At 43.7% G+C, this 14,966-nt stretch overlaps 2 protein-coding genes across 4 annotated transcripts in view; one reads left to right on the forward strand and one right to left on the reverse strand.

Moving 5' to 3' along the window:
* Positions 1-14,966, forward strand: part of LOC134202548 (uncharacterized) — a 120,706-nt gene that overhangs the window by 67,796 nt on the left and 37,944 nt on the right. The window lies entirely within an intron of this gene.
* Positions 4,036-12,168, reverse strand: LOC134202536 (lysozyme c-1-like). Its single transcript, XM_062677541.1, has 3 exons — positions 11,887-12,168; positions 4,388-4,705; positions 4,036-4,317 (listed from the first exon to the last, which is right to left on the reverse strand). Exons 2-3 carry the CDS (start codon positions 4,686-4,688, stop codon positions 4,178-4,180), a joined length of 441 nt encoding a protein of 146 aa, XP_062533525.1. The 5' UTR covers positions 4,689-4,705; positions 11,887-12,168; the 3' UTR covers positions 4,036-4,177.

Here is a 14,966-nt window from a genome sequence, read left to right on the forward strand (position 1 = left end):
CGCACATCACCCGATCCATCGTTGCTTTGATCAACCGTGTCAGTTTATCCGGAAATCCGTGCTCGTGCATTAGCTGCCATAGCTGGTCCCGATCGATTGTATTATATGCGGCTTTGAGGTCGATGAATAGATGATGTGTGGACACGTTGTATTCGCAGTACTTGGCGAATGGCGACCACCTGATCCGTGGTGGTGCGTTCGCCCATAAAACCCGCCTGGTATGCCAAAAGAAGAAGTAAGAAGAAGGTACTGCCACACGAACTCCCTTGCAATTGGTGCTAGTCGACGGCATACAATTTGGGAGAGTACCTTGATCGCGGCGTTCAGCAATGTGATTGCGCGGTAGTTGCTACAATCCAGCTTATCGCCCTTTTTGTAGATGGGACACACGACACCTTCCATCCAATTCTGCGGCAAAACTTCCTCCTCCCAAATCTTGGTAATGACCCAGTGCAGCGCTCTAGCCATTGCCTCACCACCGTGTTTAAATAGCTCTCCTGGTAGTTGGTCAACCCCTGGGGCTTTGTTGTTTTTCAGCCGACCAATCTCCTCCTGGATTTCCTGGAGTTCCGGAGCCGGTAAAATTATGTCCTGCGCGCGTTCTTCCAGGTGCATCACCATACCGCCATCTTCGTCTGCCACATCGCCATTCAGGTGCTGCCGCCACCTTTGGATCACCTCACGCTCGATCGTAAGAAGGTTCCCGTTTATGTGCTTCCTTACACATATCAGGCTGTGGCACGTGGCCTTTACGTGAACGGTTCAACTTCTCATAGAACTTTCGTGTGTTATTAACTTGATACAGTTGCTCCGTCTCTTCACGGTCTCGATCTTCCTGCTGGCGCTTTTTCCTCCGGAAAATCGAGTTTTGACTGTTCCGCGCCCGTTTATATGGTGCCTCGTTCGCCCTCGTGCGGTGTTGCAGCAATCTCGCCCATGCTGGATTCTTCTCTTCCACTAACTGATCACATTCGCCGTCACACCAGTCGTTTCTCTGATCCGGGGGCACCGTGCCAAGTGCAGCGGTTGCGGTGTTACCAATGGCGGATCGAATATCTCTAAAGCCATCTTCAAGAGACGGAGTGCCACTTCCAGCTGCTGCGCGTATCCTTGGGCTAGTCTACCGTCTTGTAGCCGCCCAATGTTAAGCCGCGGTGTCCGACTTCGACGCGTGTTGTACACCGTCGAGAGTTTTGAGCGCAGGCATACTACAACGAGGTAGTGGTCGGATTCAATATTCGCACTGCGACACTTTTCTAGCAAGCAATTCCAGAGTCAAAACCGGGTTTTACTACTGACCTTCGGATGTTCTCAAGAATTCATAGGGAATTTACTTCTGACATTGTTTCGTGAATAACTTTAATAATTCTTTAGGAAATACCTCCAAAGTTTTCCAAAAAAAACCAAGCATGCTTTCAGAAATTCCTCTTTCGAAAATTACTTCAGGTATTCCTATCGGAAATTCCATTCTCTCGAAATTACTGGCAAGAATTCCTTCCTTCCTTCCTTCCTTGGGATATCTCCCAAAAATCCCCTCAAAATTACTTCGCGAATAAATCCAGAAATTCCTTTTGAAACTCCAAGAAGGTAATCTAAAAAAATTTCGAAAATTTCGTCGTTGATTTCTCTACGAGTTTGTTTGAAATTTCATTAAACATTTCTTCGGAAATACCTAAGGAAAATCCTTCGAATATTCCTTCGGGAATTGTTGAAATTGTTTTGGGAATATCTACGAACATTACTAGGCCTTCTGAAATTTCAGTAGGAAATTCTTTGTCAATTCCTATAGGAACTTTTTCGGAATGGATTTAGGAATTTCTACGGAATATTTAGAAAATCCTTCAGAAATTCTCTTGATTGAAATTGATTGATTGATTGATTGAAATGATTCTAGTGAGGCCGATAAAAGTTTCAATGTTTAAGGTCTACATGAGTTTCCATAGCGGAAATTAAAAGACAATTATATTGAGTGCCCTTCTCTGATAACAAAAAAAAAACTCGAATCAACATCACAATGTTTATAAAAGGTATAGAAAGATTGTCGCTTCGGTTCCCTTTTTTATGCTCTCCGAAACATGTTGTGCACCGTTAAATCGAATGGATTGTTTATTCCTTTCTATCCCATCAAGCAAAAGATGTTCCAGACAGCGACAATCTCTCTCTGTACATAGTTTAAAACCTCTTTTCATGCAACATTGTCCTTATCTTAAGCAGATTTGGACTAAGACTTTATCGCTTGCTTTTTCGATTCCCGCCCTTGTAAGAATAACACTTATTTCGTTTTAGGTACAAAGAATTATTCACTGATCCACTGGGAGTTGTGGAAAAGTCCTGTTCCATAATCTTATGTCTAATGTGTTAAGTGTCCAGTCTGCACGACCTCTGGTCGAGGACGGTGATGCTATCTTTTATTTACCTTTTTCATATCAACGTAATAAATCCACGGTATTTAACCTAGAACAAATGATGTCGAGTCTTTACTCAATACAAACATAATACCTTTGATAAAACAAAGCAAATAAGCATGCTAATTTGTTCTACGTCCAACTATAAGACCGTCAACCCAACAGCTGGGCTTTAATTGCCATGTGGCGTGGAAGAACAATTAAATCAGTGCAAAACATGACACACATCAGGCGTCTTCTAAAACAACAAACGCAGCACCACCGTTCGATGGGGCTTTTTGAATTTGCAAATTTTGTTATGTTGAAAAAAAAGTTTTAGGGAATCATGTTGTTGAACATTAATTTGAAAGTGATTTGATAAATTTTGTTGTTTAAAGATTTTTTTAATTTGAAATCAATTTAAAACTAGAAAAAAAACTTCAAACGACGGTGATTTCACAACTAGGTAAACAGATCGTTACTCAGAAATCCGGATGTTTGTGTGCAATGCCACATCCAACGTTCTTTGCGAGAATGGAAACAACAATTCCCGCTCCATGTGTGAGCTAAGATAAAACTGTTTGATGGTACAAACAACTGCTATAAGAGTGTCGGAAAGTTCATGTACATGCTTTTATCAGTGGAGTTCACTTCCGAAAAACTGTTCATAAGTACTATCAGCATACCTTCAATGATCTCACGCCATTCGTATATGTCGTATATGTACATACAACCTCAACCCATTTCCGAGTGTCTTGGAAAACAAAACGATCTTAAGTGACGTAAGAGAAACCACAATCACGCGAAGCCTGCCTTTCGGAGCAAAAAGACGGATGCGTGGTGTTGTAGATTTCGTAACCGGCACAAGCTGATTCAACAAGTGTTCTGATGGAAAGATTGGAGGCTTCTCACGTTGCGTGTTTCGACAGCCAGCAGCGTATAGGGACGGTTGGTTGGCGACAGCACGACAGTGTCATGTTACGATTTTGCTGATATTTGTTTCCTAAAATTGGTCATAAAAAGCAAAACCGTAACGTGATAACACTTTTTGGTGCTGGCAATTGTTAGTCATCTCACGAGTTTTTGAAAGGGCGTCACCATGAATATAGTTGGTTCACGCTTATTCGCACCTATCAAGATCTCGTCGATTACACTGAATACCATCTTTGCCTCACTCCAGAAAAAAAACTCCCGGATGGAATCGGACAAATCTTTGAGTAGAACATATTCTCGTGAGTGAGGTAGTTGAATATTGTTTAAGTCATTGGAAATTGGATTAGAGGGTTCTTATTACCCATTGCCTTGCTCTAGCATGATACGGACTGTGGCGATCGTGGAGATATTCATAGTCTATGCTCGATCCACTTACGTCACTAGATAGCAAATAAGTCCACCTCCAACGCGAGAATCACTTTCTAAAAAGAAGTAGGAACAACATAGTAAACAAAAGAAAAAGATTTACCTTATCGACTTTATCGGGCTTTCGTGTGAACCCCCTGAGTGACGACCAAGCGTGGACTGTTTACCCTTAGTCTTTCAAGTTTATGAGTTACCATTTCAGGTTACGGTCTCTTTAGCGCTGCCGCAAAAGGAAAGACTTGTTCAGCATAGGCGAGAAGCCGTTTCTTTCCATTACATATCAAACCAACAGTTGACGTTATTTGCAAGGTTGATTAAGTATAGTCTTGTGTTTATTCTCCTGAATTAAGGTACAGTGGAGAGTGATGTTTCATTTGAAAAACTCAGTTGTATCACATTCGTTTGGCATCCGTGGCCGGTATTGCTCACATAGTCTAAAGGTTACAGTTCGAAATGTTGGGCAGTTCTTTTCCCTTGCACTTCTTTACCCAAACGGCCCAGCCGTTGAATCCTAGCCGACTCTGGATGAGCTTGACGCACTCTATGTCGTTGGTGATGTCGTCATCCAGAAAATCTACACAAATATGAAAAAACGGAAAGGTTAATAATCAGCACTCGTTCTAAAAACCTTAATGATCACCCACCTTCACACTTCATATTACACACACCAGCTTTACGACCGGGACGGCACCATTGCTTACTGTTGATTTGAAAGATCCCATAGCTGGCGGTTTGGTTCGGAAGCCGCGTTACTTTGGTGGTATCCATGCCGCTCTCGGCGTTGGCCAGACAAATCCAGTTGCCGTAGAACGTACGGGAAATTCCGTTTTTGCCCAATTCCTTGGCCAGATCACATTTGGAGTAAACTTTGGCCTCGCCTAATGCGGCGATTAGTAGCAGCAGCAGGCTTGCGCCGTAGAATATCTTTTGGTTATGGCCGATCATTGTTTTAATTAGTTATTCTGTAAGAAAAGAAATCATATGATATAGATGGTTAATAGAATACAAACTTTTTTTTTCTCATTTCAGGTATGCTTTAATAATGGAATCAACAATAAGGTATGAAGGTAACAATAAGGTAACGTTGGCCGTTCAAAGTTTAGAAAAAATCGTTTACAATTCTTCAAGACCTCATATCATTGAAGGTATTACCAATATCATAGACGGCAATGTACTATTGACGCAGAATAGAGCAACTGAATTTTCCTGGAAATCAGTGATGCATGCATGGCCGGATTTATGGGGGGGGAGCGGTGGGTTTCCGTGGCCCCCACAAATCTTATGTACCAAAACCAACCTTTTTAGTAAATTTTGGGGCCCTCACATACAGTCGGCCCCGGGGCCCCCTTCCGGCTAAATCCGGCCCTGGATGCATGGCACAAATTATGGACCAAGAGCGTGCCTGGGTGTTCTTTGTTTTGAACTCTAAACATAATTCATTGTGCACGTGGTTGGTAGACATACAAAAATCAATAATATCTAAGGGTCAATAGATTTTAAATTTTCCATAACCAACCATTTTATTTACCATTTGTTATTTTAAAAATCAACAAACACAAACCGACAAGTGAGTCGGTCTCCTAAATGCTTTTAAATATGTCTAGAGGCATACGATAGGTTGTACTTGGCATCCACATTTTCGTAAGGATTCCTTTGATAATCCTTTCAGAAATGCATTTACTGCTATTCTTGGTCTCGATTGATTGAAAACCGGGATTTCTGCCATATCTGACGTACAGCGAACACCTGGTCCGTGGTAGAGCGTTCAAAAGTACATCTTAATGCGTTCAACGCTAATACAATGCTTACCAGCTTTATTGTTCTCGAGCTATTGGATGGCGTTCTTGACTTCCCTCAAAGTGGGGACTGGTTGGTTTTTAACATCTTCAGATGAACGGAAGTAGTTGATTGGAGTTCCGCAAGGTTCAATACTGGGCCCGGTACTATGGAACCTTATGTATGACGGGGTTCTGAAGCTAAAGTTCCCTCCTGGTGTTAAGATCGTCGGTTTCGCAGATGACGTAACCTTGGAGGTCTACGGGCAGTCAATTTCCGAGGTAGAACTGACCGCAGCACACGCGATCAGCACGGTGGCACTGTGCACTGTGAGCGCTAGAGGCCTGCAGCTCGCTCAACATAAGACGGAGGTGGTTATCGTCAACAACCGCAAGTCGGTTCAACATGCAGTGTTTCACGTGGGTGAAGTCACGATCGCATCGAAGCGGAGTTTGAAGCTCGTCGGGGTCGTAATAGACGACAAGTTGACCTTCGCCAGCCATGTCGACTACGCGTGCAAGAGGGCTACGACTGCTGTTGCGGCCTTATCGAGGATGATGTCCAACAGTTCCAAGGTGTGTGCCAGTAGACGTAGGCTACTGGCAGGCGTTGCCGTATCTATTCTTAGGTACGGCGGCTCATCCTGGGCGAGAGCTCTGGAGATAACCAGTTACCTGCGGAAGCTGGAGAGCACGTACCGCTTAATGTGTCTCAGAGTGATATCTGCCTACCGCACGATATCACACGATGCAGCTTGCGTGATTGCGAGCATGATGCCAGTCGGGCTGGTCATCCGGGAAGACGAGGAGTGTTTCGAGCTACGTGGCACCAGAGGAGCCCGCGAACGCATCAGGGTGACTTCGGTTGCCAGATGGCAGCGCGAGTGGGATAACTCTTCTAAAGGTAGGTGGACCCACCGGCTGATACCTAACATATCGAGCTGGGTGGAGAGACCCCATGGGGAAGTTCACTTCTATCTGACACAATTCCTGTCAGGCCATGGCTGCTTCCGGTAGTACCTCCACAGGTTTGGGCACGCGGAGAGCCCCGTCTGCCCTGACTGCCCAGGTTTTGACGAAACTGCAGAGCACACACTGTTCGTATGTCCTCGTTTCGGCGTCGAAAGAAGAGCTATGCTAGACTTTTGCGGTCGGGACACAACCCCGGATACCCTTATCTAGAGGATGTGCCAAGCGGTGGAGCAGTAGAACGCAGTTTCGACTGTAACCACTCAGATTCCCTGCAGCTTGCAGAGAATCTGGCGCGCCGAGCAGCAATCGACAAGCATGACTAACTTGTGATTGGTCTGTGTGGACTGCATATGCCGAGATAGGAGGGTCGTAGCGTAGAACTGTTGGTACCTATCGCTATCGACACCTCGAGGCATGGCAGAGATGAGTAGTGTGGGTGCGGATAGTAGTAGGGTGCGGATGGTCTATCAAGTAACCAGTTTGGCTTCCGAAAGGGTAAGTCGACCGTAGACGCTATCTTGTCGGTTACCAAATCCGCGGAGATAGTTATCCAGCCTAAAAGGAGGGGAGTTCGCTATTGTGCAGTAGTGACTCTCGACGTGAGGAATGCTTTCAATAGTGCCAGTTGGGCAGCTATTGCAGATGCGCTCCTGCGTCTTGGAATTCCCGAGTACCTGTACAAGATTCTCAGAAGCTACTTCCAGAATCGAGTACTGGTATACGACACGGAGGCGGGTCGGAAGTGCGTTGACATAACCTCAGGGGTTCCGCAAGGTTCCATACTGGGTCCGGTGTTATGGAACGTCATGTACAACGGTGTCTTGAGGTTGAAGTTCCCGGTGGGCGTGGTAATCGTCGGCTTTGCTGACGATATTACGTTGGAGGTCTACGGCGAATCGATCGAAGAGGTGGAGTTGACTGCAGCCCACTCGATCGCAATTGTGGAGGAGTGGATGAGTTCCAGGAAGTTAGAACTGGCTTACCACAAGACTGAGGTGGTTGTTGTTAACAACCGAAAGTCGGAGCAACAAGCGGTGATAAGGGCAGGCAACTGCGCGGTCACCTCTGAACGCTCCATCAAACTCTTGGGGGTAATGATCGACGATAAGCTCACCTTTGGTAGTCACGTCAATTACGCCTGCAAGCGTGCCTCCACAGCTATAGTGGCATTGTCCCGGATGATGTCCAATAGCTCTGCGGTTTATGATAGCAAGCTCAAGCTTCTGGCTAGCGTCGCTCTGTCCATACTGAGGTATGGGGGGCCTGCTTGGGGCACGGCCCTGCGTATTAACTGCTACAGAACGAAATTATAAAGTACGTATAGGCTCATGTGCTTCGAAATGCGCGGCACGAGATGCATCCGTAGGACTGTCAGGTTGGCCTCAATGGTCAAATGGCAGCGTGCGTGGGATAGTTCCACTAAGGGTAGATGAACACATAGGTTGATGCCGGAGATAGGTACGTGGGACAAGAGGTGCCATAGGGAAATCACTTTCCACCTGACCCAGGTCCTTACAGGCCATGGTTGCTTCAGACAGTACCTACACCGGTTTGGACACTCGGCCTCGCCCGAGTGTCCGGTGTGCGCAGGTTTAGAGGAAACGGCGGAACACGTGTTGTTCGTGTGCCCGCGTTTTCGCACAATGCGTGACCACATGTGGTCTGGACCCTACCTCGGACAACCTTGTCCGGAGGATGTGTAAAGATGAAGTTGGCTGGAACGCCGTTTTATCGGCTATCGTCCAAATCGTCTCGGAGCTACACAGAAGGTGGCGCGTGGACTCGAGGAATGGGTAGTTCAGGCGCAAATAAGAGGTGGTGCAAGGGTTCGGAGTCGGCTTCATGGGTCATACCGGTGCCTTGTGGTCGTACTCGACCCTTTAATCGAACAAGTGTCCGCGCGAAGAACAACATGGTATCGTCGCTTTCGCGGCGTCGGTCAACAGGGCGGGTTCCGAGCTCGAGGATGGAAAGGGGTCCTCGTCAAGGCTGGGGCAGGCGTAAGCACCGCGTCGGCAAGTCCCTCTGTGTGTTGGCGATTAGGCCCTATCGCAGAGAGGTCAATTTGGGGTACACGCGGCATCATCATTCTTGATACCAGTCGTGCAGAGGGAAGCAGGCGCGAAGTCGACCCTTCCCACCTTCCAAGGACATAGGGCGTGGTAAGGCCACCTGGAAAGCTGGCAATGCGCTGGCACGATACCATGGTGTTCTTCTAAAAAAGCGAATCACGATGTTCGATGCTGCAAGGACACGCAGCTAACCTCGAGGGTGCGTTGTGCACTGGCCCCCCTTTGAAGCATTACTTTCTGGATGTACCGAAGCGGGACGATGGGCTTGGCGGCAATGGAAACGGTTTAGCGGGTCGGGGATGAAGTCTTGCCTCCCTCGTTTGCTGTTGGAGGTGTCCCCTAACCCAGCACTTCCTGAATAACCCAGGATGTCTGTTGAGCAGATTCCCCCTCCATTGCTTAGGAAGAAAAAAAAGAGATGAGTAGAGTGAGCATCCAAGTCAGACTCGCGTGGCATGTTAGAGGTGAGCACCCAAGTCAGACTCACATGGTATGTTAAGGGCGAGCACCCAAGTCAGACTCGCATGGCATGTCAGAAGTGAGAACCTAAGTAAGTCTCACATGGTGTGTCAGAGTATGTGTCAGGAGGAGTGGCAGGGTGTGCTAGAGTGAGCACCCAAATAAGGCTCAGATTTGTGTGCTAGAGCGTGAATTCGGTGATAGGGTGAGCATCCAAGTTAGACTCACATGGTGCGTGAAGGGTGAGCTGAGCACCCAAGTTAGACTCACATGGTATGTCAGTGGTGAGCATCCAAGTAAGGCTCATATGGTGTGTCAGAAAGAGTGTCAGGATGTGTCAGAGGGTGTGTTAGAGAGAGCACCCAAGTAAGACTCATACGGGATGAGTACCTGTGTGAGTGTGAATGAGCGAGTACATTAAGTACTGCCTATTCCCCAGAAGTAATGCTGGGAGGCAGTTTCTGGGGAACCAGGGTATTAGTAGAGAGGGTAACTCAAGTAACCTTCTCTTGCTTGGTATGGTTTAGTGGGTCCGGCGGGCTGGCCTTCTGCCTTCCGCGCCAACCCCACTCCCTGAGTGATAATTTCAGGTGTCTGTATGCAGATTTGCCTTCATCCCCCTATCTAAAAAAAGAACCTAACACAGAGGTGCTGCAGTATGTCAATTTCATGATTCAGTCATCTTGGATTGTCTAGCGAGAGTTAGCAGGAAGATTTCTAATCCGGCAGTGCTGTTTTGGACAAAGAAATATTCATAACTCCGTGAAGCATGTGGCGCTTGGGCCCTGTATATGAATGCAATATTTACAAAAGAAAAAAAAAATTTTTTTTTAATTCTAAGCGGGTTTCTCTGCAGTCCATTTTGACTTTTATGTGTCATGTTTCTTGTGCACCGCCTAATGATTTAATTTAAATTGATTTCTAATGAACAACATTGTAGATTTTAATTTCCTTACCAAGAAAAAACCGCTCATCAATGGTTTCGCCAACGCCTCTGAGTGTGGAAGATGATACGGTACATGGAGAAGGTGAATCAAACAAGCTGTTGAGAAAGCGATTTATAGCGTTCATACTGCGAAAATTGGACAACTGTGGTGGGCCAGGCACGTAATCAGAATGTCAGACCGTAACCGGGTAAAAATGGTTCTCAACTGTCATCCGAAGAGTACACCCAAGTTTTTTACACAGCTTGGTTTTACAGTGTCGACTCGATTTTGTCACTCCCCAATTTTGTCTACCCCCGATTTTATCACGTTTTCGACCCGATTTTGTCACCCCAAAAATTTTAGTCGTTCTTTTTATTTTCGTAAATAATACCGCAAACAACAATGATTTTCTTGAAATAAATTTTACCGCATGGAATTTTCTATGAATAACTTTTCAGTACCTGTGAAGGATTTTGTAAGCATTTTCAACAAGAAATAACGAGTACCGTTCACGTATTTTGTCTTTCCAAGCCATAAACTGATTCATATTTGTAAAATAAATTTAAAAAATTGAAAATAATTTTTTCCCGATTTTGTCACATGCCCTATTTTATCACCCCGAAATTCCCTAGGGGGTGATGAAATCGGGATATTGATTAAGATCTCTAGCGTCAATGAAACAATGAGTTACCCCACGGAAAAAATCACAAAAAAATCAAAATGAAAGTTTAGGTTAACCGACAAATTAATAAATTCCAAAAGCGTGAAAAATCTGGGTGTTCAAGACATATCAAGCTTTATCGGTCCAATCAGGTGGAAAATTATGTGTGAACCATCCGAAGAATACGACGCTGGTGATTGTTAGGTTTTCTTTCAATTCTGCCAAAACCTGTATAAGTACTGGGCATAAGTAGATTCTTATACGAATATTGTATGAGGATGAGTCCTTACATTTTTCCAAGCTTTTCTTACAATATTTGTTTGTGAGTTTACATTTTTCATATAAGAATCTAGCAATTTCACATATGGCCAGTTCTTATATAGGTTTTGATTGATTCTTATACAGAATTGTTAGAAAATCTAACAGTCGCTGGTTGGGTGAGATTGTTAGCAACCTATAAAACGAAAATTTCATTCTAAAATTAATATAAGTTTCAGTATCATGATTTTATCAATAATATTTCATATAGTATATCAATATTTGATAGTTTACAAATAGCGGAAAAAATACATTACATAACATACGTATGCTACAGATCTTTAACAGATAAACCCCCAACAGTTCTTTATCCCTAATCATTCATAAGATACACACGCACCAAAACCACCGCTCTTTGAATATCACTTCGTCTTTGTTTTGTTTCTAAGTCTCCCGTTTGGCGATCGCGTAGTCTCTCTATTTGTTTCGTTTTTGCGATTTACCTTGAAAGCACTGGCAACAAGGCGTGTATACGTGTTTTTTCATCATCCACAAGACTGACTAAATTACGACATATAGGGTTAGCACAAAGTGTTTTCAACAACGATCTGATCTCTGGCACATGCTTGAAAAAAAATGACAGAATTAAAAGAATAAATGAATGAATAAAAACTACAAATAATGGCGATACAACTGTTTCAGAGGATTATACCGAAGCACAATAGCTACTGCAGAAACAGCGCTTCTCCCTATATATATGTTTTTGCGCGAATGACACACTAATTGTGGGATTAATCCTATTTGCAGTTTGATACACAAAAGGCAACATTTAGACTTTGCCTCTTCCAAGCACTAATTACATTAAAAGTACTCAACCACCAACTTGAATTTGCATTTCATACGACCCGACTATTTTTTTTATTGTATTCCAATTGGGATTTCCACTTTTTCTGTCACGTCACTGCTGGTCAGTGTAAGTTCATCGTTTGGTTGAACTTTGCATTCATAATGATCACTTACCAATCGTGAAAGAAGCTAGTTCGCGCGCACTATGGAAGTTCTGAGCGTTCAGCTCTGCTCCAACCGCTAATTACACGTCTTCTGAATAGTGATCCTCAATTTCCATTGATATTTATTTGAAATCGAAACATTTTTCACTCTAAGACTGAGTCTCCGCCTAGAACCAATTGCCGGTTAGAACTAACTATTATTGCCGGTGATACTAACGTTATCCACTAGAAAGCACGACTAATTACAGCCACGAACGCTTTGACAAAGACGACACGAGACCGTCCAGAAGTGGCCACCGCTTGTCCGAACGAAAGTGAACATGATAATGGCTTTACGCGCGGCGGCAACCGAGTCGATGTAATCCACCGCCTATCAGCGCTCCGCCTCATACAAGCGGCTCTCGCTCTCGGTTCTATACCACCATCATCACCATCGCGCGCACCCTTCCCTGTTTGAATTTTACCTCGATTCGGAAAAAGCAAAAACGTGTCCGGCGCCGCAAAACAAACCTACGCTGCGCTGGTAGGTAGCGCGATGGCGTGGTGACGCGAGTAATAAAGTCGAATCTCATGCGCAATTTGGTGTAGGCAGAGCAGAGCGGTTGGGAGAATCTTGTGATCGCTTAGGCGAGTGTTCGTGGTTTGTTGATCGCGGCGACTATCAGCAACAACAAAAAAGTGATGAGTGATACTTGGGTTGGGAGAGCAATCGGTTGGTCTTGTTGGCGATAGTCTGTGATCTAGTTTAGTGGTTCGATTGTTCGGTTGAGCACTGGAGGACTGTTTGATTTGTGGAAGATGTTTTTGATGTAAATGTTTTATTGGTTTATTGTTTGCTCGCGATAAAGTTGCATCTACTAACCGTATTTAAGTGTCCATCGTTATCATTTTTAATTAGGACCAACTATATATGAGAAATGTCCATCACTTTTCGCGGGATCTCGCGACAACTCGAACAAAACTCAACATTTAATGTTGGCAGCACCCTCTCAGAATGCAATGCAATGTACTGCTGTCATACGCATATTTGTCCCACGATTGCTGAGATTCCTATGCACATGGGACAGTTATGCGTATAACGGCAGTGTAGACTTTGAAACAAAAAGCCATGGACCATCTTTTGGAATGGGCCAAACTTCTTTTTTACCGATTTTTTTTCAAATGAATATAGCTGAAAATGTTAGGTCATACAAAAAAGTTTTGTATGGGTGACAATCGCAAAATCAGGCAAATCTTCGAATAGAAATATTTGAAAAATCCCAAATGGAGTAATGCACTTAAAAAAATGATTTTTGAAATAAAAAGTCGATTTGCAAGAAATACCACAATTCATTTGGACGAAATTTACGCTGGAGATAGGTAATTATGATGTCCACCAACCGTCCATACATCGCAAGCTTTAAGGAAAAAAAGCAAAAGGTAATGTTTGAACATAACCGCGAGTAGACTGTATAAAGAAAAGGAAGGAGTTAGTCCCTTCTATGAATGAACGCATCTGCCCGTTATTAAGTAAAGGGAAAACATAATGCCTACTTTAAATGAATGCGTTCGCCCGGTATAAGGTGAAAAGAGTTGATAATGCCAATAGGAAAAGAACGCGTCTTCCCGGTATAAAGCAAAGGGAAAAGATAACGGCTTCTTTAACCTTCTGTCTGTGCTCAAAAAAACTTACGTTGTCTGTGCTCTGGGGTCAAATTGACCCCAAATTGAAATTGCTATAACTTTTTTAATGCTTGGCCAATTTTGAATTTTTGGGGCTGTTTCGAAAGATAATTTAATCATCTTTCAGGTCGTTACAAAAGATTAACTATTGGTGGGCGGGTACATTGCGGGAGGGTTTTAGTGAACAAGGGTATTAAACCAGTGATTTTTATGATTATTTTACTTATATCCGAAAATCCTACCCATTTTGAACTGCACCTTTTAAAAGGTTATGCAGAAAGGCATGTGCTCTGGCATGAGGCGTTGATAAGTTTAGAACTCGGCCGCCAGGTGGAGGTATATTTGAATTCATTATTTTGGACTACTTAAGATATTCCGATATATAGAATTCTCCTCAGTGTAAATATTCTTATCGCACAAATTCAAAATTGGAAGACGTACTCATTATATTGAGCACCGCTTTGTAGTGCTAGACATCCTGAACAATGTTGCCGAATACAACTTGAGTGTAGATATGAGGGATCTCAAGCTAAAGCAATATTTCATATATGCAAGAATATTGCAAGTCCGCTAGCGCCGCCTATTTGTAAATTTCCTAATTATTCATTTCGTCACATGACAGTCCATTCCCACCAGACGAACTTTATTAAAGACGTCATCTTTACAAATTTCAAATTTGTGCGATAAGAATATTTACAATGAGGAAAATTCCATATATCGGAATTACTTGAGTAGTCTAAAGTAATGAATTCAAATATACCGCCACCTAGCGACCAAGCTCTAAACTAATCAATGCCTCATATCAAAGCACACGCCTTCCTGCATAACTTTTTGAAAAGGTGCAGTTCAAAATGGGTAGGATTTTCAGATATAAGTAAAATAAGCATGAAAATCACTATTTTTGTACCCTTTTACGAAACCCCTCCCCGCGATGCACCCGCCCACCTATAGTCAATCTTTGGTAACGACCTGAAAGATGATTAAATTATCTTTCGAAACAGCCCCAAAAATCCAAAATTGGCCAAGCATTAAAAAAGTTATAGCAATTTCAATTTGGGGTCAATTTGACCCCAGAGCACAGACAACGTAAGTTTTTTGAAAAAAGTACACTGTAGCGCATATTTTCAGGATTTTTGAAGAGAATTTGCACCTAGGAGACAGATCTCGGCGAGTTTTACCAAACTACCAAAAATTAGGAGAATCGGTTGAAAATTAAAAAAATGGCAGCCACTCAAAGTGGCCTGGGGTCATATTGACCCCAGAGCACAGACAAAAGGTTAAATGGATGCATCTGCCCGGTAAGGCAAAACGAGTTGATAGTCCCTTTTTTAAAAGAATGCGTCTGCCCGGTACAAAGCGATGGGAGAGGTAACGCCTTCTTTAAATGGATGCATCTGTCTGGTATAAGGCGAATGAAGTAGATAATAT

The sequence above is a fragment of the Armigeres subalbatus genome, unplaced genomic scaffold (genome assembly GCF_024139115.2).
Source record: "Armigeres subalbatus isolate Guangzhou_Male unplaced genomic scaffold, GZ_Asu_2 Contig1259, whole genome shotgun sequence".
NCBI lineage: Eukaryota > Metazoa > Arthropoda > Insecta > Diptera > Culicidae > Armigeres > Armigeres subalbatus.

Coding starts and splice junctions, on each gene's coding strand:
- LOC134202536 (XM_062677541.1), bottom strand. CDS start 4,688: ATGATCGGCCATAACCAAAAGATATTCTACGGCGCAAGCCTGCTGCTG. Junction 4,318..4,387: donor GTGTAATATGAAGTGTGAAG/GTGGGTGATCAT, acceptor ATATTTGTGTAG/ATTTTCTGGATGACGACATC.